Source organism: Pygoscelis adeliae, unplaced genomic scaffold (assembly GCF_000699105.1).
Source record: "Pygoscelis adeliae isolate BGI_AS28 unplaced genomic scaffold, ASM69910v1 Scaffold448, whole genome shotgun sequence".
NCBI classification, from domain to species: domain Eukaryota; kingdom Metazoa; phylum Chordata; class Aves; order Sphenisciformes; family Spheniscidae; genus Pygoscelis; species Pygoscelis adeliae.
This window is the reverse complement of record NW_008825288.1, coordinates 243774-267987: the sequence shown is the minus strand read 5'-3', so window position 1 is coordinate 267987 and position 24214 is coordinate 243774. Positions and strand designations below refer to the sequence as shown.

Sequence of the window (24214 nt, the reverse complement as noted above, 5' to 3'; positions counted from 1 at the left end):
TTTTGCTTTACTTTGCTGCAACGCCGTGACCCCTCCTCCCTGGCCACTGCTGGCAGAGCCTCCTCACGGAGCCCACCAGACATGCTGCGGCTATGCAGCAGGCTACCCTCCCTCTGGTGTGGCTGGGCAGCACCGGCACACCTGCCCATCGCTGCCTGATGCCAGGCAGGGCCCACGACAGCACCGCAGAGGTCATCCTGGCCAGCAGGCAGAAAGCATCAGCACAGAGAGGGGCTTGGGACACGCAGCAGAGCCAGAGACATGCCCCCTGGGGCAGCACTGGTCGGGCCAGGGCTGCTGCTCCCTCCTCTCCTGGGCAGCAGAGCCTGTGTCCTGGCCTGGTGTGCTGGTTTTGGCTGGGATAGAGTTAATTTTCTTCATAGTAGCTAGTATGGGGCTATGTTTTTGATTTGTGCTGGAAACAGTGTTGATAATATGGTGATGTTTTCATTATTGCTGAGCAGTGCTGACACAGAGTCAAGGCCTTTTCTGCTTCTCACACCACCCCATCAGCAAGTAGGCTGGGGGTGCACAAGAAGTTAGGAGGGGACATAGCTGGGACAGCTGACCCCCACTGACCAAAGGGATATTCCATACATATGATGTCATGCTCAGCATATAAAGCTGGGGGAAGAAGGAAGGAGGGGACATTCGGAGTGATGGCGTTTGTCTTCCCAAGTCACAGTTTATGCATAATGGAGCCCTGCTTTCCTGGGGATGGCTGAACCCCTGCCTGCCGATGGGAAGTAGTGAACGAATTCCTTGTTTTGCTTTGTTTGCACGCACGACTTTTGCTTTACTTAAACTGTCTTTATCTCAACCCACGAGTTTTCTCACTTTTACTCTTCTGATTCTCTCCCCCATCCCACTGGGGCAGGGAGTGAGCAAGCAGCTGTGTGGTACTTGCCCCAGCTGTTGCCAGCTGGGATTAAACCATGACACCTGGCCAGAGCGGATGACTGCTGCTGTGGCAGGGTGGCCCTGCAGCAGGAACCAATCTCTGGGCCCCAAGTCAGGCCCCAACACGGCTCCTTGAATGTGAAACGGCATCTTCTTGCTCAAGAATGAGCGAAGAAATGAGAACCAGAACTTCTGAGTGGTCTCTGGAAGCAAAGCCTGGGGAAGGCTCCTGCCACAGCCAGACAGGTCCTGGCACATGTCTGCAGATGTCAGAAGGTGCTTTGCAGCCAAAGCAGCTCCCTGATACCAGCTGCCGTGGGGTGGCAGAGCACAGCAGGTCCCAGGCTGCCCTGGCGACTTGCACATCCAAAATGTGAAGAATACGTCAATGTCTTTCTGCTTCCTGGCATGGTGCCTGGGATTGAAGTCCCTTCTCCATCTTCAGGCTCAGAAAAAGGAGGAACATAGAGCACTCCCCTGGGGCCCATGGGGCCAGATCCACCATCGCGCACAGGACCTGCAGAGCCCACGAGCCAAGGCACTGTGCAAACACGACAGAGGGCAGCGGTATGCCCAGGGCAGCTTCCTACCCACCACGGGAACACCTACAGGGAAGCAAAGCCTGCCCTTTGCTGCTATTATTTTCTTTTCATTCCTCAAGAGGAGTTTATTCAGAGCTCCTTTGAGCAGCAGGACCCAGGTTTGTTCTTTTCTTTCTTAACTGGAGAAAAGACAAACAGAACTTCTGCTGGAAGCGTCCACGCCAAGGCTCCTCCGCCCCCATCATGTGGGGGGGAAGATAAACTAACAAAGCCTGCAGAGCCACTAAGCTGTTCCTTCCCAGCTCTCCCAGCTGGGTGTGAGCAGATTTGGCAGTTACGGTAAATACAGTCTAAAGGATAGCACAGCCATAAGGGAAGGAAGAGACCATCACCAGGGCTCTCGTGGGAGGGTCAGAAAGAAGCTAATTTCAGAAGAGGACAAAAGAGCTTCACCTCATCCTCTGCCTGAGACTTTTCCTGGTGGGCTGCAGGGTGATGCCAAGCGCTACAGACAGAGCCGAAGCAGCCTGATGGTACCAGCCCTGGCAGCACCCGCTGCTCTCTGTCCCTAGCATGGGGGCTCAGCAACACTCTGCCCCTGCAGCTCCTTCCCACTGCTGCAGTGCCGGGACCTCCCATCCACTCCTTGCTGTGCCTTGCCAAGCCCGCAGCCACATCAAGGGCAGGGAGACCAAGGAAGAAGGGCATGGGAGGCATCCAGAGCCACATACCCAGTGTGCAGGTACAGCCTGCAAATCCCAACAACCATAAGCCCCCCAGCAGAAGCGAGCGCTGGCAACATTCTGTGGCTCCAGTTGATGGGGCATCCACCCACAGCACGTGGCTAAACCGGGGGATGCAGGTGATGTGAACACAGACCCCCTGGGAGCCCCCAGAGCTGCTCAGCAGGTGTGAATGCAGGGAGAGAGCTGCACAGGGATGACTGACAGAGCTGGAGCATAGATAACACAATTTTGATTAGTGTTCATCAAATATACAATTCGACCATGCTCCCTTATTAATGCTCAAGTCAGGAGGAGTATTTTTAGGTTGTCTAGGGAGATGTCAGACTCTGTGCTGCTGCATTTTATTTTTTTTTTTACTTCAGTGTCAACACTTGCATCTTGGTCACCTCTACAGTGAACGCACCCATATTTCCCCATCTGCCCCACTCCAGTCCAGCACAGACTGTCTGCTCCACACAGCACTCCTCCATCTCACCTGCTTCCATTGCCAGGACAGTGATGTTGTGCCACCCTGCCGTCTCCCGGTCCAGGACCTTTCCTGTCACAATGGCACCTGTGTTGGCATCGATGTCAAAGATCCTCTCTGCGTCTGTGCTGCGGTCGATGGCGTACCTGAGACCAGGCAAAAGGGGAAACTGAACAGCTGGATGTGCCAAGCCCAACCTTGTCATCAGCCCCAGGATGTACAGGGAATATAGGGATCTAATGCAACAGGCCCTATATCACTGCTCTCACTTTTCCTCTGCTGCGGCATGGTACATAAAGGCCATGTTTCTACCAGGCTACAAGCCCAGAGCCCTCGAGTAAAATTAAAGTGTGCCTTTCAGTGCATAAAGTGGAACTAAGCACAGACTATGGACAAGGGGGAAAACCTGCTCTGATGAGAACCTTATGCTCAGGATAGACACGAGTGATATAGAAATCATGGGCTGTAACTCCACTCACGACTCTGGGAAGCTTCTGAGCTACAGGTTCAGGAGGGTTCAGGAAGGACACCAACCCAAATTGAAGGAGGGCACCCCTGCTCAAGGAGCCCACCTCACCTACCACCCTCTCTCCTCATCCTGCCACAGCTCTCACCCAAGTGAGAGACCTGGAGGACAGTACAGCAGCACACAGGCAGGCTGTGAGCTGGACCTGCAGATAACCTGAACTGCAGCTACAGCAGTTTCAAATGGCAAGGTCTCCTCTGAATCCAGACTGAATGTGCGCAGCAGAGAGGTGAGCAACAGCCAGCATCCCCACAATCAACACAGCACATCATCCCCAGCAGCCCTGAGATTTGCCCTAGCTTGGGCTTCCCAGTTTCACAGGAGCAGGCTGAAGAGCTCCTCCAGCTCCGACTGGCTCCAGCTGCTCAGCGGAGACCCTTCACATACAGCTCTCACTCTTCTCCTTCAGCTGCTCCAGTGCTGCCCCAAACAGCCCCCTCCTTGGACATCCCATCAACAGCCCACCTGCTCTGCATGCCACCTCTGGAGAGCACAACTCCCACCTCTTCCCAAAGGGCAACACCACAGCTCACAAGAAGAGTCAGACACCCAGGTTTAGCCCTGCACCTTAGCCGTGACACCATGAGCCCACGCAATCAGTCCCAGTGGCATGTCCTGCATTTCCAACTATTACACGTATTACACATGGAATAAAGCAAGCTAACATTAAAAATCGGGGCACAATTAGATGTGTGCTCCTTGGAGGCAGAGAGTGGAAGGGAAGCCCAATCCAGCTGAGGCCCTCGAGCACAGCTGTAACCCAAATAAAACACCACCACTGCAATCAGAATTAGAAATCCAGAAGGCCTACAAATCACAAACAATAAAGCATAATGTTATTGTGTACAGCATCTTTCATACACACTGCTTCCCAGAGTGCTTTACAGAATTAAATAATACAAGACAGCAAAGAGTACAAAGGATAAATTACCAAAAGGAGGGCTGTGAATAAATTAAAGCCTTCAGCCACATGTCCAACAACAGAAGGAAGATAGATGTAGGGACAAAGCAAGCTGGAAAGCTGACGTGACAGGACAGTATTGAGAGGCCACATCAGACAAGAGGAGCAGAGCAGGACAGGCTTTAGGCTAGAAGCACGTTCCGGATGGTGGAGGTGCGCCGCACACTGCAGGCTGACTTTCCCAAGTGCTTGCGTCTCACCTGGCACAGTCCAGCTGTGGTCTGCGGGTCCATCATCCACATGGCTCACAGCCAAGGAACACCAGCTCACCTTCTGCATGCAAGGATGACCACTCTGCACAGAATGTCCACTCTGCACAGAGGCATCGATGGCCTCCATGCCTTTCTGTCCCATGCCCTGGGGGGGAACCAGCTGCAGGTGAGAGTGCCTCCTGAGGGACACCTATCCACACAGCTGGACAGCTCTATCTCTGATGGAGGCACATACAAAGGCATTTACATGCTGTTTAGTGATATACAGTACCAGGTTACATTCCCTAGCTCTCCCTTTCAGACAGGGGAATGAGAGAGAAAATACAACAGCACTTGCTTGTAGCTAAGGAAAAGTGTTAAAAAAATCACTACCTAAATTGCATCTGTGCACATGCACCAGTCTAGCATGTTCTGCACATATGTGGCTGGATTCCTCCCCCCTCCTTGCATCTAGAGGCAATACAGATCTGCCACACAAAGCCAAGTACAAGCCTAGGCATCTCTGAACCAACTGCCAGGGACTTCTTAACCATCCTGCATTTTCTGCCCCAACTCCCAGCTGGAAACAGAGCCTCTACAGGCATGTAGCCAGCTCCAGAAGGGACAGTGACACTGTCTTGGCATGTACTGCAGCCTCTCATCCACTCTGCACTCACAAAGGGAAAGAAGAGGTCGACACTCTGACTTGTACACATCAGTCCAATGTACTGCTGGAAGGAGGAATAGAAACAGGAATGACAACACCTAATATCTTTCTAATAGCATAATTGATGCATTTGCATAACTGCTTCCATCGTTCTCCCACATCACCTGGCCTCGAACACATCCTGTTCTTCCATTCCACTTTTGAATACTGTTAAGAGTTCAAGATGGTACTTCACTTTCCACATGCCTTTCCTGCTTCTCAGGTAAGCACATGCCTGTTTTGTTCACACTCATGTCATTGCTGCATAAACAAAGATGTCTGCAAAAAATAGCTACACAGAAAAACCCAGGTAGTGATGGGAGACATCACTGAGCCTGGAAACATCTGACACTGGCTGCCTGCATGGCCAGAGGGCAGGAGGCTGGTATGGGAGCGCTCTGCCTCATGCCACTGGTATCCTTTTCTTATGCTTCTAATTGTTTTGCTGCTAAGGTTGTCCCCTGTCACTTCCGAATTGTCTGCTGAGGACTGACTGTCCATACCCTATGGCAGGGCACAAACCAAACCAGAAGTCTGATCCCTTTGTCACCACTGCTACACAGAAAGCTGCCACCTTCTCAACACTGCACCAGGGGGAGGAAACAGAGCTCTGAGCGTTGCCTACCTTTGCCACGAAAGCGGGCCTGAGCCTGCTTCTACACACTGATTTTGGAGGTGGCCAGTCCAGGTGGGTCTGTAGCTCTCCATCTGCGCAAAGTGCTGTGGAGGGTCTGGAGCACTAGGCTGGCACTGGAGTTGGGGACTGAGGGGGCACAGGGATGTCCATCCGCCCCCCCCCAAGCCATAACCTGATCAGAGCTGCAGATCAACCCTCTCCACATTGCTCGACACAATGACAGACCTCCCCTTCCAGGAGCTTATGGCTAACCCTGTGCTACAGCAGCTAGAATGAGAAACTATCCACTGTGCTCAGTTTACATCATTTTGTGCAATACATCATTGTGTGCCTCTCCACCTCTAGTAGTCCAGCTTCATATTCATCCATCCCACTGAAGTCAAACAGTGCTTCTCACCTGGGAAGGGGTAGCAATTAATCCCTGGGTCCTCCAGGTACTCAGATAGGACATATGCTCATTCCTCCTAAAGCTTGCTGGTGCTCTACATCTGGAACTGCAGTCCCCAGCTCTGATTGGGATGCGGACCTTGTAATCCATTTTCCTCTCTTCCTGCTGGCACTGTCTGTTGGTTTGGATGTTACAAGTGACTGTTTAATTTAGACAGCTTTCTTGGTGCTCATCTTTCTTGTGAATGCATTTCTCAAGCAGTTTGTTTTACTTCTCGCCCTGAATGCAACAAGGAGCACATTTTATGCCATGTGTTTTGTTAATAGGGAGCTTTTCAAACACTGTGTGAAAAGCTTTTTGTGGTGCTTGTTTTTTCCTCCTCTCCCTTTTGTGTTGAAGCAGGTTGTAGCTCTTGCTATGCTGTTGGAGTCTATAAAATGCCCATGTCCAACACGTGTCTCCAGATTTGGTGAATGCCAAACAAGAATATCTCAGAGAACCTTAAATCCCAAGCAACATCTTCCCAGTGCTGATAAAGCCTGGAATGCACACAATCAGAGCACAGGCTCCCACTGCAGAGAGAAAAACAAAAGGCTCCCATACAAACAGCCTCACGTACACAGACAGTCTATCACTGTATTACCTCATACAATGGCTCAGCTGAGAAAAATTGCACGACGCCCAGGAAATGTACAGCTAAAGCCAAAAAGCCAACTGGAAACTAAATTATTTCTGAAAAAGAGTGGTTCCAGCTTTTGTTAGGCAACAAACAAGGACGTCTTCCCCCGAGGATGCATGCAGCCCCTTTGCCATGCTGAACTTCAGCATGACTCCCTGCTTCGCAGCATCAGCACTGGAGGGAGGGTGTCCCTCTCTGAGCTGCCACAAGCTGGAGCTGCTGACCCAGAGAGATGGGGTGCTCTTCGGGCACCCTATGCCCCAGCTCTCCTCCCAGCCAGGCAAGCAGCTGCCAGGGGCTCTACATCCATATGCAGCTGGGAGAGGGGCAGCGAGCAGTGCCTCAGGGACGCCTCCCAAGAACAGGGGAGTCAGACACCCCTTCAATCCTCAAGTCTTTGTAACAGGTCACTTTGCAACCCAGCTCAGCTTCATCTGGAAAGGATTTGTTCTCACACCAAGTGGCCATGTCCTTGTGGGACAAGCTGATCACCAGGAGGGCAGGGGAGCACCAGGCTGAAATGTGCCTCCAGCAGCTGCTTCAGGCTGGATGATGCAGCAGGAGCTGCACAGCCCTGTTTGTGCTGGCCTGAGGATGAAAACAAAGAGCCAAGGGCACCTCCTTTCCCATTTGGCTAAAAATACTTCCCAAACCTCGTTATTGGCAGCTTGGTGTCAGCAAGACCTGGAAACGCTGACAGAGCTGATTTTTGCTCTGTTGTCTCTGGCAATCCTTGTTCTTTCCTGCCTCAAGGGGAGAGTGCATCTCGTCACAACAGAAGGTTGTGGATCTCCCCTATTTACAGGGCAGAGCCAACACACAGACCAGAGTCCAGGAGACAGCAGCCACCGCAGAAACACAGCCATGTCTTTGCTCCCACCTCTAGCAGATGAGGATCAGAAGTTAAAAAGGATCCACTGAACTGCAGCAACTTGAAAGGGTTCATACCAACTTCAAGGAGCCAAGCATCGAATACTGGTCATGCTGTCAGGACAAGTTGCTCTCTAATGTATCAGAGGTGAAGTACAAGTGCTGGCTTCTTGTGACTGTACTTTGGAGTAGCCCACTTGAAATGCTAGGTGACTTAGTGCAGTCTCCTGCTGACAGGTTAGTGTCCCATCCTGGCAGGATGCTGCAGGATGCTTGCATTAATGTTTGTGCACCACTTTGAAGCTGTGAACAGCTGCCTACGTGGCAAAGTATTTTATTAAATTACCTGGCTAGCCAGAGGACAGGAAAACAGTAGACATCTAACACCACCTTCCTCCTGCGTTGCTGCCACATCAGTGTGACCAATATAAACCTGAATCTTCTCTTGGTACTTGTTAAAATGGCAGGGAAGGCTCACCCACCCACACTCCCCAGGCAAGCGCCAAAGGAGCATCACAAGGGGACGGAGCTGCCACTGCTCATGACAGCTGGCACTGCAAGAACAGAGGGGAGTGGAGAGATGGATGGATAGAGACCAAATGCCACAGGGGAGCATGGGGGACACAGGATGAGCTACCTGCCCGAGGATAGCTGGAGGGAGGACACATTTGAATGCATCAAGCCTGACAAGGGAAAACACGTTGCAATTCTCAAGCTGCAGCAGATGCCTGGGAGTCCTTTTGGCTGGGCCCTCATGCCTGAGCACGAGGTATTGCCTTGTCTGACACTAAGCTTGCTATAAGAGACACTCGCATAGCAAAGTTTGGGCTCTAACCATCTTGCTCCTGCTGAGTACTTGAATCTGCTTCTCTCTGCTCCAAGTCCCCATCACCTTCTGCACAGCAGTAGAAAGCCTCCCTCCTCTGCTTTCTTTTGTTCTGTCTGCAAACAATGCAACAAGCTCCATGGGGAAGCAGCACAAAGAACAAGAGAAAACGAGAATAAGAATAGTTCTGTCCCCAAGGCCCCTTTCCTACGATTACAGATCAGAAAATAAAATCTATGTTCTGTAGCACTGCTAGAAACAGTCAAGTGAAAAAGCACATGCACACGTGTACACACACAGATGTGTAGAAAGAGACCACACACGTCTGAAGTGCAAGCTAACACAGCCACGCTCTCAGGGCAGGCTACAAAGAAAGAAATCAGACATGTAGCCTGAATGGAGAGGGTAGCCACATGACAAGGTGAGCAGAGGTACTTTGCTACACACACAGATGTGTAGAAAGACTGCACACGTCTGAAGAGTGCAAGCTAACAGCCACGTGCTCAGGGCAGGCTACAAAGAAAGAAATCAGACATGTAGCCTGAATGGAGAGGGTAGCCACATGACAAGGTGAGCAGAGGTACTTTGCAAACATGTCCAACAGACAGCACCAACTAGTGCAAGTAGTGCAACACTCACATACATAGTTCTAGTTCCTGGCATGCCAGGGCTGATTTCATTCACATTCACCCCAAAGACAGCTTTCAGCGTCCAGCTCTGTGACACAATACTCTCTGCTAGCTGCCAGGCATCTGTAGATGGCAGCTTTCCATGTGTAAGTTCTTCTCTGAGCTTTCTAAACATCTCAGTCTTCATTTCCATGAAGATCTGGAGATACCCCTCACCCCACCTTGAACCAGTGCATTCCCCATGGCTGCACAGTGCTGGAGCTCAGCACCCCAAGCAGCCGCACAGGGACATCATCAAATGGAATCAGTACTGTAACTGAGCCCTCCCTGGCCACATCCTCCTCCACCCCACATCTCTGTCCCTGCTGCGTCCCAGTTTATTGCTGCCTGAGACAGGCTCCCTACAGAGCTCTCAAATGCAAAGCCACCGCTGCTCATTTGAAGTGAGCGGCTGTGCACAAGGTGCCTGCAGCCCTGCTGTCACCTGGCACAAGAACACACATTTCAAGGAAATTTTCCACACATTGAGAATGTTTTCAGAACACCAGCTTTCCAACCCAACTGCTCGTGACTCAGGCCAGTTGGCAGAGCCAGAAGGCTGCTTTGTGCCTTAGGTAATAACAATTTAACAAGGTAACAATCTCTTTAGCCACAAATTAAATGGAAATAGGAAATGTCCTGTGCAGATAAGCTGCTGCCTGGATTACGTCCCCTGCCCAAATATAAACTCCTCTGATCTTTGATCCCTGTGCAAACATGCACGCACACACAGCCAGGCGGTGGCTCCACACCTCCCAAGCCTCACCTCATTTGTCATCCTTCATCACTGCCCTCCTGTCATTTCTGGTCACTCGTCTGGCCTGTGTCAGGCACCATTGCAGATGCCTCACTGTCAGCAGCAAGGACATGCAAGCATCACCCAGCCACTTTCCCTGACACTCCCTTACCACTCACAAACCCATCACTTGCCAGTGGCTTATCCATCACCTATTGAGATGGCTGTTCTTGCTTGCCTGTTGCTTGTGCACAGGCTGCCACTCACCTGCCAGCTGCCTGTCCCATAGGACACACTCACACGCTTGGCCATGCATGCAGCACTTGTCACCTTCACTTGCACTGCCCCTCCTCCTCTGCTATCACCTCCCCTCTGCCCTAGCCATGGCCATGAGCCCCCCCAGGCCACATGTGTCCCTTGCAGGTGACCCCACGCCCACTGTTGGAAGGAAGATGATGTGAGGTTTAGGCGCCTGCTTTACCGGACAGGATGGTTTGCTGTGTCCGGGTCAAGGGCGGTGACCACCCCCACGACAGAGCCAACGTGTGCATCCTCTTGGACCTCCATCAGGTTGGAGGGGGGCCGGAACTCGGGGGGCTCATCGACGTCCAGCACCGAGACCCGCACAATGGTCTGGTCCCGGAATGTGCCCAGGTCCACAAACCGTGGGTCCACAAACTTGTTGAGGGCCTCCACCACGACAGTGTGCACTTTTTTTGACTCGTAGTCAAGAGGCTGGGACAACAGGAGAGGGTTAGCCACACCCAGCCCAAGGAGCCCCCCTGCTGCCCCTTCCTTCACCAGAGACATTGGGGGCAGCACTAAAACCACCTGCTCCCCAGGCAGCACCTCTGCAGGAGGCTAGGAGCTCGTGCTCTGCCCTCCCGCCAGCAGTGCCCACTCTGAGGTGGGCAAGAGGAAGAGGAAGCCTCCAGCCTGCTCCCCTCAGGGCCTCCAACAGGGCATCCAGGCTGCGCAGGGTGTGGGCAGCCAAGATTCACTGGAAAGACAGCACACTGTGTGCTGCAAGTGAGTGGATTTTGATGATTAATCACCCTGCTATTATTTCTACAGGGGAGGCGATCTGAATGCAGTGGCCTTGGTGAACAATCATTCTTTCTTGCCTGCATCAAGTGTTTGCTTGATTGTTTTTGCCACCAAAAGCAGATAGTCAAAATGGTGTTGGTCAGGTATAGGAATTAGGTGGGCATATTTCTCCCCTAACAGGTACTATCAATAACAGCTGTAAGCACTTGTCTCCATAGCCCTGTGCACGGCTCGCTTCTTCACTGCCACCCAGGGAGCCGCCCTGTGCAGGCTCCAGCAGGCACTGTGCTGCTGCTTCTTTTCAGCCTTTCCTCCCAGACACAGGTCTGCGTTTTGCCATCCAGCCAGAACAGAGGCAGGTGTCTCCCTGCACCTGCAGGCACAAAAATGCAACTGCTACTGCTAGAGCAGCACTCAGAGGAGCATTTATTTCAACTCAAATGCAGCAGCAGGAGTCCCCAAAGGAAAGGGTCCTCAGAGATCTGTGCCCTCCCTACCCAACCAGCTTTCCTCATCTCTCACCTTCTGTACCGTGATTACAGCCTCTTGGGTATTGCTGTCCGTGGTGACTTTGAACATCTCCACCCCTTCCTCATCCTTCACCTGATAGGTCATGTCTGTGTTCTCCCCGACGTCAGAGTCCTCTGCCTTCACCCTCCCGATGGCAGTGCCCACAGGGGCAGTTTCAACAATGCTGAACTGATACATCTCTGGAGGAGAAAAAGGTACTAGGGTCACTGCTTCTGCCTTTGAACCCCCTCCGGCCTGATATGGCCCTTCACATACCTTCCTGGAGGCACCCTTGGACCACGAGGGCTGTCCAAACTCTACTAGTGTCTATAGTCCAGAATGCCCTACCAGGAGAAACACATACCCCAGCCAAAAATAAGGGCTGAGGGAAGATAATTGGGGAGCACTGATGTTTCAAGGTACCAGGTGAAGTAAAGGCTGATTTCTCTGTGTGGACACTGCCCTGCAATCAGTGTTCTCCCATTCTTTGCAAACTTTACCATTTCTAATTTCTAGGAGATGCAGCTAAAAAGCTGAGCCTCCTCCAGCTGCAGCACTCTTTCTGGTCTACCAGCCACGTGCTGCCGGTCTCTGCAGCTGGTGTGTACTGCAGGCATTGCACAGCCCACTCTTCACAACAGGATCACCCACCCTCCTCATTTGGGGGCGGATCTCAGAGAAAACACAAGCATGAGCCACAGGCCACTAGCAGTGACTGGAAAACAGAGCTGTCCTGTGAGAAGGCTGCTGTCTGTGAGCTGGGCAGTGTCACCATGCCTTGAGTTAGGGCGGAGTGTACCAAGATCTAATGCAGCAGCCAGGAGGGGCCAGGCCAGCAGCTGACAGCTGAGTCCCTGCCCAAGCTCCCAGGAGACAGCAGCACGACAGACCAGGCTGCCTTCTCCCCCAGCACTGCTCAGAGAGGGGTCTGGAAAGGGCCAGCTCTGCTCTCCCCACCACACAGCCCAGTCCCTCCCAGGACTAGCACCAGGAGCAGGGGTCTTGTCTGGGACCCTGGACAGGCTCATGGACAGGCTCAGCCAAGGCAGCTGCCCCTCCATCACACTACCAGGCAGGGACACATTCAGACCCGGGCAAGGAGCTATGCGTGCTATGGTACCTTGGTGCCGCTGCCCTGCAAGCAGCATCAGCAGCCGGGCTGGCTCACCCTGCAGACGTGTGCCAGGCTGCGCTAGGAGCTGAGCTTCTGTCCCACCACCCACGAGAGGCCAGGACCAGGACCAAGGGCCAGTGCTCACCTCCCACTGCTGTCAGGACTTACTCTGAGGGAAGCGTGGTGGGTTGTCATTGACATCAGTGACTACGATGGTGACTGTGGTGGATCCAGACAGGCCACCCAGCTGTCCTGCCATGTCCGTTGCGCGGATCACCACCTCATACCGGTCCTGCGTCTCACGGTCCAGGTCAGCCACAGCTGTCCGGATCACACCTGGAAACCGGCAGGACAGTGTGAGCACAGGCAGGTTGCAGAGCATCCGCAGTCACAGATGGGGTGGGGCTGGAAGGGGCCGCTGAGATTACTGCATCCAAGCCCCAGCTCTAAACAGGATCAGCTAGATCTCCCAGTCCCTCTGCATATGGCAGATGCTCCAGTACTTCACCAATCTTCATAGCCCTTCCCTGGACTCACTCCGGTATGCCCATGTCTCTCATATTTGGCAGCCCAGAACCAGACACAGCACTCACGTCATCTCACCAGTGCCGAGTAGAAGGCACAGGTCACCTTCCTCAACTGCTGGCAGTGCTTTTCCTAATGCAGCCTTAGGTGCTGTTAGCCGCCTTTGCCATAGGAGCATGTTGCTGGCAACAACAAACATCATCTGCTGGGCCCTAGTGCAAAGGGGAGCAAACCCTTTTGCAGCCTTCACAGAGGTCATGTAAGCAAAAGCCAACTAAGGGGAGAAAAGGTCTCTGGAGAGACGAACAAGCCCAGGGGGTTGTCAGCCAGGCGGAAACATCCTGAAAATCCCCCTGGAGCCCAGGAATGGCCACAGGCCCAACCTGATCCCAGCAAGTCTCTGCAGCCGATTCACAGGCGTGTTGTATGAAAGGTTCCTGACTGCTGCTTCTACTGCGGGCTGCCAGTAGCTCCAACAGGGTTAAACTCCAACACAGAGGAGGTTTGTACTTCTCTCCAGGGAGGCCAGGAGCCTGGTGGGGACCAGAGGCACAGGAGAGAGAGGACTCGCCCAGATGCAGGGGCTGTGCTGCACTGGGGCCAGCACAGAAAGGTTTGCACAGAAAGGCTGTGTAAAAGCTCAGGCTGAGTCATGAAACCCCTTTGGCACAAATCTGCAACAGCCCACTTATCCTTATCTGCTCAAGCAGGAGCCAGGCTTGCCACAGCATTCCTAACAGAACATCGGTGCTCCAAGCCCAAGCTCCATTTCACAGGTGCCTCATGGCCCAAGCATGCCTGGAGGGCCCCCCTATTTGACTTGGAAAATGAGGGCGGGCAGTGTATTTCCAAAAGTCTGTCTGCACAAAATCCCTCATTTTCAAGTGTCCCTCTAAGTTAAGGAGACCAGAGATGACATACATGCTCTGTGTCAGGGGCTGCGAATGCACTAGAGACCATAAAGCTTAACAAAATGTATGGTATGTTAGTACTTTTTATGAAATAAAGTCTCTTAAAAGTGTTTATAGGTCTTCAGTAGTCATCTGGGCTTGGGGGAAATGACCAGGACTAAAATATAAAGGAATGTAAGACAAGAAACAAAGCATAGTAAAACCCAGAAAACACTGTGAATAGCAGAAGTTATGACTTCCTGAGTCACCCAGGAGCATTTCATTTACATGGAAACAAAGCAGAGAATAAATTATTTTGAGAATGAAGGAAAGAGATGACTCTGCCCTGAGGTGGCACCAGGGGCACACATGAGCATGAGTGCATACATGGATGCAAGGTCATTAGCAGCACATTTCTAGTCCCACTATACCAGCAACACCCCAGAACAGCTAGGAATCAGCTTAAAATCCCCTCCAACTTAGTTTCTTAACATTCCCACAGATTTAGACATTGTTTTCTGTTTTTGTAATTGCTCTCTCTTCCAGGCTTTTCTGTTTAACTATTAGCTTTACCTCCTCCTACCGTGAACTGCAAAATCCATCTTTGCTTTGTTTCACCACTAATCCTGCCTGGTGTTAGGGAAGGTGCTGGAAGAGGGTTGCCTGGCTGTTCGGTGTGGGTCTCCAGTGAGGAGGTCCCACCTGGAGGGAACAAGGAGCTCCTCCCTTGCCAAGCGAACAGCAGAGAATCATCCAGTTGCTCTCAGCAACTTGCAAGACATTTGCTAACATGCAACAAAGTGAGCAATGGCAGAGCATCACAGCCATTCAAGCCACCTGGCTCAAGGCAGACACTCCTGGGAAGCCTTCAGCACAGCCTGAGCACAGTGGAGGGGAGAGCTGAGTGCCAGCAGGCTGCAAGGAGACAAGATGTGGCTTCAGGGACATACCCTGAGGCTTCCATGCATCAGCCCTCCACAGCCAGCAGGTTGCCACAGTTTCCCCATTCATGTCTGGCATGACCTTGTGCACCTCTTGACAAAGGCCATGGGTGGACAGGTCACACCAAAGAGCCACTGGTGCTGTGGCCCAAAGGCAATCAGAAATGCCACTAAGCTGGGAGAATAAAATTCCCCCCCTTCTCCCCCGCTTTGCATGACATTACAGGTGCAAGCAGGAGCTGGCAACACTGTTCTGGAGACATTTATCTCTCCTTGTTTTCTGAAACTAGCAATTATTCCAATTATTATCATTGTTAGGATTTATTATAAAGACATAACCACTGTTTCAGATCCTTGCAGCTCCCCAGCTCTCACAGATAGGCACAATTTCACCCAGCTTCCCTTGTCCCTCTGTCATTTTGGTTCTGTAATTCCCTGGACTCCCACTGCCTTCAGCCCCACGAATCGAGAGGAGGCTCTGTCTCACCCACCACCTCTCGAGCACTTCCAGCATCTGCCTGTTTACACATTCGGGTAACTCTCAGCCCTTCTTTCGCTCGATCACCGAGGTCCACGCTCCCAGCCAGCATGCAGGTCAGAGGCAGCACAGAGCACTGCAGAATTTCTGCTAGGGAGCATCCCAACCCCTCCACAGGAAAACAGCAGTGTTCACCCTGTGATGGGGCCCAGGGTCTGCACTGGCTCCCTCATTCATCCTGGGTCTGTTCAGAGGAAGCCATTTGACCAGGAGTCCCATCCCACCTCATCCAAAGGGGCTGAGGGAGCACCGACAAGGGAGCGATGAATGCACCTCTAGGCACACGTCCCAGCGAGAACTGCAACCCTCCTATGTGAGAGCAGGCAGGACTGGCCTTGCACAAGCACCATTTCCCCAGGGCTGCACAGGACTGGCCTCAGCCAGTCACGCCTATAGGCCTCTCCTGCCACTCCACTATGAATACAAAACCATTATTTCTGGGCAAGCACTATCTCATTGAAATTTAAGCAATTCTGTTAATTAACAGGGTCTGAAGCATTTTATAATGAAAATGATTCATGTCAGCACAATAGTGATGAATTGGGATGAGAGGGAAAAAGCTCATGCATTCACCAAGGCTGTAATGACTTAACTGAGCTGCTTGTAATGATATAGCTCATAATACGCCATGCAAGATGGGAGGACAGTGCTCAGGCGCTTCCCAGAACACCTCCAAGGTCACCCGTCCCAGCAGGGAGCAAGTCCAGGCCATTTGGCATGTGCAGAGCAGGGCAAACAAACGGCCCCAGCCAGCTCCGGTTCTTCTAGTGGCACGAGACAGACAAAATCCTTGTCTTTGACAGGGGTGCAGACTGTGAGCAGAAGCCACCTCTTGCCAAGATGGTGTTTGCTAGTCCATCCTGGAAAAGTGGGGGTCTGATGCAGATGAACTGCCCCATGCCTCCAAGAGCCCCAGCAGGATTGTCACTGAGAAAGCTGTTCCCCCTGAAGTTGCATGGGCCACACCAGGCTACTATCCCAAGCGTCAGGCTGGTTTTGTCTTCTAGGCTGAGGTACCACTTAGCATTTGCTAGAGGCCTTGACAAATCAGGGTCTCCAAACATACTCCACGCCAATTCCTTCAATATGGCACTGAGTGCTGCCATAAACACCCACCAGCAGCAAACTTGCACGGTCCCATCTCCTAGTGCCAGAAGAGCCTCTGCTCCCAAAACCTGACCCCCAGGGACTCTGCAAAAGCAGCAGCAAGTGATGGTGGCAGACCTGTTCTCAGGGCACAGAGACAGAAGAGGCAGGGACCTCCGCTGCTGTGTGTAGAACATGGAAAAGATCTCCCAAGATTCACCTTTCCAGCCAGAAAAACTGCCAAACTTTGTCCTTCCCAGACACTGCTAACAAAGAAAGAACAACCTCCAGCTCAGGCTCATCTCTCTAGTTCTTGTCAGCATTTGTTATAGTTGAATAATACAGACGCATGGTGGCATACCCTCTGGTACAAGGCACATGTGGCTTTCCAGCATGATCCAGATTAATCAGTATAATTACCAGGCAAGGGGACACTTACAGCATCACATAAATACCATCAAATCTGCTCAAACAACAGACGCTCTTTGGGTGATAAAAAAACAAAGCAGGACAAAGCACTCAGCAGGTAACCACCTTCCAGGAATCCCATCATTATGGGCTTTGCCCAGGGATGGCAAGGCACCTGCCAAATAGACTGCAGATTCCTCACCTGTACCCACACCTGCCTGCAGGGACATAGAAATACCAATACCTGCCCCAAGACACAAGTGCTGCTTGAGGCATACATCCTGGAGGAGGTCAGTCCACTGCAGATGGGGTCTTGGTCCCAAGGACCAGCACTTCACCTGCCCTACATGCACAGCCTCTGTTTCCTGTCCTTCAGCTCAGGACAATCTGGGAGGCAGAAGCTACAGGCGGTCTGAGCAACGTACTAGGCACAAGGTTCAGGAGGTTCATGGCTCTTCAGCAAATAAGGTGCAGAGCTGAGATCTAGAAATGGAAACATTATGGTTGCATCAGCATAACCAAGCTAAGCAGCAAAGTTAATCGGAAGGGTGCAGAGTCACACAACTATTGTGGCTGAGGGATGCTGCAGCCTGCAGGTTTCTAATGTGGTACCTTTCATAGCAGGTGGCCAAGTCCTTTTCAAACCAGTGTGCCCCATAGCTCCTAGGGCAGCACCTGCAGAGACAGAGTTACTGCCACTGCTCAGAGAGGAGCACCTAGCAGGGCCTTGTTCCTGGCTGGAATCAGCCTTTCCCATGCCAGTGCAGAGTCAGCAGTGCCCTGGAGGGCAGCACCCGCAGTGAGCTCCGACAAATGAGCCAGCACACTTATCCTTCCCTTGTCTCTTCCTTTAGCAGCTAAATCCCTCATCATTTAATATTAACTCCCACTGCACATTAGTAGATATACCCTAATTTCAAGATGACCAAACATACAATTTGGTCCCAAAGCAACTGAAGTTCCTGCACCAGCCTCTGAAAAGGACTGTTAACATTCAGTCTTGCTAATAAGAGCACCTTAAATAAGCATAGCTTCTCTGCAGACTCTCATCAACGATGCTCAGAGTCCCTTGTCCCCGTGCACAACTGTGGTTAACAAGCCTCTAGGGTGGGACACAGACCTGCATAAATCCATGAGCGCATACAAACATGCACATACCGATAGCTGTGTTTCCAGGCACCAAGGAACATTTTTAACTGGCAAGAGCAGCAGAGAAACATGTTCTGCCTCCCACTACTGCATCACACAAATCCAACAGTTCATCAGCCCAAATGCAGCATGTTCCCAGCAACAACTCCTCTCCCAGTCTACCCTTGGACTAGGGCTGTGGTCAGTCTCCAAACAGGGCAAGGCTGACAGGTAAGGCTGAAACAACTAATGACTGCACACAAATAACCATAAACTTCATCCCAGCAGGCCAGTATTTCTTGTCCTGCTCTCCCTGGCACAAGTACCTCTAAAACGCTCACTGGCTAGGTCTCCAAATCAGGAGACAGGCTCTAGAACTCAGGAGCTGTTTTAAGTAATTATAAATGCCAGACTGCATTTCAATTAGCCTTCTGAGTCCTCCTACCTTTTCCCTGCATACAGCAGAATGACAGATTTTAAGAACAACCTCTTCCTTTCAGTAAAAAGCAAGATTCCCATGCACTCTCCGGAACTGACAAGCTGGGCTTTTAGGAAAGCACCAAATATCATGAGGCCTATGATGTCACCTGCTGTGACTGTTTTGTAGCAGTCAATATCCCTGCAAAGGGATGAAGAAGACTGCTGGAGCCAAGGGCACCAGGTTGTGCCCCCCTTCTGGGTGTCAAGTATTTTCAGGTTTCCTCCTGAGGCTGTGGGCAGGGATTGCAGGCAGCAGCGAGTCCCCAGCCATGCTGGCCAGAGATGAGAAAGGGCATTGCAAAGAACATGGGAACAGACATGAGCAGGCAGGCACAGCTGCCTGCCAAAGAAGAGCTTTGCCCCTATAAAGGTGAATAATCTGCAGAGGTACAGGGTGATACAAACCAACACGAAAATTTGGCCTGCAAGTTTAAATGCACTCCGATTTCTCCTCTCACATAAATGCACTGGGAGTCACATACTCTCTGTGCCCATCTCAGCATCTGAAAAGTGTAAGTTAGAAGGATCTTGGTGAGGACAGGCTTCCTGGAGCTAGAAGAGGAACTAGCACTAAACCACCCGACCAGTGTCCTGCTGGGCAAAGCTAGGGCTTGTGGCCCCTGCAGTCATGAGCCTGCTCTGCAGCCGGTCAGCAGCCTGCTGCAGGGTGAGAGAGGGGCTCTCTGCAGTCAGACTGAAGCGCACTCACTCAGAGAGCCAACACCCACCACCAACGGCTGAAGTGGCTGTTTCCCAACAGAAGCAGCAAAGCACACATACATGCTGACTACTGTAAAAGCACAGCCTCCTCCAGCAGGAACAGGGCAGCTATGAAACAGTGCAATGCAGCTCACCTGTTACAGAGAGCAGACAAAGATCAGCTGCACCCTATCTGCAAACTGAGAATGAATTAGGAAGGCAGCACAAAGCCTAAATATGACTAATGCTTGCAGGCTCTTGCAAGGAGCCTAGGGGACATTCTCAGCTGGCACAGAAAATCATGCCTCCAAAGTCTGTGCATACAAAGCTCCCTACTCATACACCAGAAAAGTCAGCTTAGACCTTCAACACGTGCAGGGTATATTCTGGGACCTGATTTGGGGTACACAACACAAACCCACAGTTTCAGTGTCTGAAACTTAGTTCTCAAAGCACAAGAGGTAGTGGCTGATGTACATGAAAGAAAAGAAAAGCTCATATGCATCAGCTGTGCTTTTTCTTCACCATCATTTAACACTGCAGAAACTGGAATAATTCTCCACAGCTTTGTGGACACCAGCAAATGCCATGCTGCAGCACCCACTATTCCAGTGGGGCCATTTAGTTGCTCATCCCCCTCCAAAAAGACATCTGAGACACTATGGGAATTCAGGGCTTATTGAGTGGTAGGACTTGGCATAGCGTGGCATCAAGATGGTTTGTGTCTGCCTTTGAAAGGTCCATCGAATCCGAAATCCCAGCTGAATACTACAGCTAGTAACATCCAAGAACAGGAGACAAACTAAGCAACCTACACACGGTCCATATCCTGTACTCAAATGTGCAAACCACATTTGTACATGCAATACCTATGCTATGAAGGACAGTGCAAAAAGAGCTGGTTGTAAAGGCAAGGAAGGAAGAACCAACCTGCGCTGGAAGGAGTCATGGGCTTAGGCGGTGTGCAAGGGAGCACGTGCATGTATGGACCTCCAAGAAGAGGCTGAGAAGGAGGTCAAAACCAAAAGGGGAAAACAAATTGTTCTTCATTACCATATATTATAAGAAATGTAACATGCCAAGTTTTTATGGCTCTTTTTATGGCCATTAATAACAATGGTGGCTCAGAGTTATGCTGCTGCTATGGATAATTAAATCTTATGCTCAGGGCAAAAGCCAGGCCACCCAGAGCAGTCAGGGCAGGATTCCCATGCGGAGCACTAAAAACCTATCCAAGTGCAGAATGGGAGCAGGATGGGATTTGCTTGGGTGGATGTGCTGGCTCCTGGCCAGTACCAAACAAACACGATGGAACAACGTCCCCCCTCAGCACTGCCAGTCCTGTACCTGCTGCCCCCAGCAGCATGTCCACAGAGGCTAGCACTGACAACAGGGCACACAGCTCACACCAGGCACGAGGCCACAGGCAGTGCAGGACAGACTGCAGTCGCATCTTAGGCGGCCGACAGGCAGAGCTGCACACCGCATTCCTGGAGCCCAGGCAAGGCAGCTACGAAAGGCTATTTGCAGCTCAGACATCACCAAAGAGTCAGCCCCAGTACCTGCTTTAGTGGCCAGGTATTCTGGAAACAGACATGCTCAAGAGGGGCTGATGACTCTTCTGCAGATTGTCAGCAGTTTTGCTTTTATGAATCACAAGCAAGTAGAACAGTAAATCAACCCCACCCAGTGTATGAAACAACCAGCTTGAGAATTAAGACACAAAAAGTCAAGGAATCAAGCTTGGATTCTCAGAGTGACATTAATTCTCACCACAGTCCCACAGGGTACATTTTAGTTTATGCCTTAATACAGAGCATTAATGTTGTTGCAGGAAGCTGAGCCTCTGCACATCCTGGCTTGTGCATTTTGCTCCCAGCAGCCCCTCTTCATTCTAGCAGCCAGGCTTCCACTCACACAAAGCTGTCTCAGACTAACAGGAACTCACATACGCATGAATTTTCAGTGTTTAGCCCATTGTTCATTCATTTCCTCCCTCACCCCCCCACCCAATAAAACAAAGCAAATCTGGGAAAGAAGAAAGCCCAGGTGCAGCAGCTTCTGGGCAAGAAGTGGGTGCAGCCCCAAGCTTGTTCTTGTGCACTCTCCCCACCGCACCAGCCTCTGTCCAGACAATGGCATTTTCCACCGCGTACCCCAGCTCTGCTGTCAGGTGTGCTTAGGAGCTGCCAAATTTGAGCTTTCCTCCAATGGCAGCCAGGGCTGGTGGCACAGACAGGGCTGTGACTGGCTTGCCCATGCGCACCAGACCGGTTTTCAGCAGGTGCATGGTTTCACGTAGATGCAGAGGCTCCAGCACACATACCTTCCTTATACTCTCCTTAACGCCAGAGCCTCTGCACAAATTCCACTCTGACTTACATAAAAACAGCCTTAGAAAATATCTATTAGAACAGACACAGGTCAGCCTGACAGAGACTTGGCACTTCAGTCCAGGGGCTGATCTCAGCCTGTATCACTGTGGTTCAGCAATAGTGTGTGGGGGGACTTGACTGTCCAGCTTTCCAACAAGAGCTGCACCTACCCAGCCTGTTTGTCCTTCAGCAATTTTTCATTAAACTGTGGGTACTTTACTGCATGCTTTGTGCCTTAAATACCTCTTATTAGCATTTGAGTGTCTTCCCTCCTTAGAAAGCTTGCAAGGCTCCCATTAAGGGTAATGAGAGTCACACTCCTGGGAGGCAAGGAGAATATATACCCCAACATCTCCTGGTTATGGTCTACTCTAACCAGTATGTCAGAGCATCATCTGCTAGGGATTTATTACAGGGGCATTTTACAACAGGCTCTATTATAAGTTATTAAAGAATGGAGCTGCTTCTACTGTTCTTTCATTAAATATTAATAGAACATTTATAAACTGATCCTTAATTTAAAGTGTTACCTTTAATCAAAGCCCTGGTGATAACAATGCAGCCTTTGGTAAGGCCCCTCTGGTAGTACTTAAACCTTTCACACAGAGATTTTATGCGCCTGTGGGTGCACTCCTGCTCTGGGCATAGAGCACAGAGGAGCTCTGGCCAGTGCAGGCACAGGCAGGGCACTCCGGGCTGGCAGCTGCATGGCTTGCTCCACAGTTCTGCCTGCTGCAGGCACTGCATGGAGGGAGGCAGCAGCCTGCAGGGCTGTCAAGCTTCCTCTCCACTCCCCAGTAATGCCCATGGCACGGGTACCCCAGCACCGACACCCAAGCATGGAGGTGCAGGCCTGCTAGCACACAGCCGTGCACTGAACAGATGCAGGATGCGTGGTCATGGTCTGGTCTCCTGACGCCCGACACAGACTGCCCCAGGCCAGCTGGGTGCTGCTCACCTGTTTTACTGTCCACAGTAAAGTGCTGCTCGCCCTCCAGCACACTGTAGACTACCCGGGCACTGCTCCCGTATGTGGGGTCATCAGCATCAGATGCCATCACCTGCATCACAGAGGTGCCTGCAGCAGGGACAAGGAGGAAAACAAAAAGTCAGGGAGGAAGTGAGAAAAGCAATGCAAACCTTAGGGCCAAGGGCTAGCAGAACAGGAGAGCAGGGGCCAGCACTGATCACTCGCACGTGCTGATGGAAACGAGAACAGTTGGGTGCAAACGCAGCATTGCCTCCCTGCAAAAGCCTGAGAGCCAGGACTCAACACTGCTGCAAATGCCCCTTTTGTCCCGCAGGGTGGCAGGAGGGACCAGACCTTGGGCCACCTCGGAGCTGCTGTCTAGGCAGGACCTGCTCTCCAGAAGATTACTGGTCTGAACAGGTGGGAGCTCTTCTCCCAGCAGTCTTCTGCTGGACCATCTGGGAATGGGTTTGGGGACAAGATGTTATCACCACAGCTGCCCCTTTCCTGTCAGCACCGAGCAACACTGTCACCTCCGGCCCATAGAGGGACCCTCCAGCCAGGGCCTGATCCACACTGCAGCAGCACATCTCTGCAGCAGACAGGCCTGCAAAGGGATGACAGCCATGGGAGAGGAAAGCCTTTTGCTTGCCTAGAGCCAGACACAGCACCACGTCCTCATGCTCTACACGTAGCAGGGCAGGACGACTATAAATTGGATAAAAGTCCATCAAATGTCTGCAATTAAGTTATTGATTTTCAACGCTGCCTCATTAAACTGGGTGCTTCACTCCAACTGTCCCTGTGATGGCTTTAATTTGACATCATGTTCAATTTGACAAAAGCAGGACCCAGGACATGAGAATGGGGCCAGGAGCAAAGGGGCCAAGATCTACAGAGACAACAGAAGGGAGGAAGGAGGGGAAGCCTAATCCTACCTACAGACATCTTTGAGAAAGGAGATGGTGTGACCAAAGACCTGTGAGGACAGGCTACCCAGTTCCACCTCTAGCACCAGACTCAGAGCATCCCTGCCCCGGAGGTGAAGCACTGGCACCAATCACCTCTCTGGTGGGATGAGGTGCAGGACAGGGAGAAGAGCCCTGAGCTGCTCATAGGAAAGATCAAACCAACTGGGAAACTCCCTGCTGCAAGATACTGCCAGGGCCAAGAGCTGACAAGGCTGACAGAGAAGCTGGTAATTTATAACGGACAAGATCCCCCAGCAATAATTGCAGTTAAAAGGTAGGTTTTGCTTCAGAGATGACTCCAGGGCACAAGACCAACCCAAACTGAAGGGGCCAGGAGAGAACATTTCACAGCTCACACTGCCGCATCCAGCAGCTCTGCTCTGCCTTACGCACCTCTTAGGGCTGCTGTGCCACCAGCTGAAGACCAGAGGTACCGCACTGGTCCAGAAACTCTTCTGTTCTGCAGTGCATCCATCCATATGCTGCAAAGACAATCCCACAGGCTGGTCTTGGCTAGACCCATGTTGTGAATAACCCAGAGCCAGGCTTACTACTAGTTGTCAGCATCTGAGTCTAGACTCATTACATTCTCAAACACTAGAGGTACAGACAAAGTCAGAAGCAGCCCCTGTTCCCACATCACAGTGGGCAGAAATGGAACTGGAACCATCCAGATGGAGGATGAGGAGC

General features: G+C 51.5%; 1 protein-coding gene across 1 annotated transcript in view; it reads right to left on the bottom strand.

Annotated features, from left to right (window-relative positions):
• The window catches only part of CDH22 (cadherin 22, type 2), a 60332-nt gene that overhangs the window by 17989 nt on the left and 18129 nt on the right, over positions 1–24214 (bottom strand). The window contains exons 3-7 of the mRNA XM_009329917.1: positions 22542–22661; positions 12682–12849; positions 11412–11599; positions 10324–10577; positions 2664–2800 (exon numbers count right to left, since the gene is read on the bottom strand). Coding sequence (XP_009328192.1) covers positions 2664–2800; positions 10324–10577; positions 11412–11599; positions 12682–12849; positions 22542–22661 — 867 coding nt within the window. The remainder of the gene's footprint in view (positions 1–2663; positions 2801–10323; positions 10578–11411; positions 11600–12681; positions 12850–22541; positions 22662–24214) is intronic.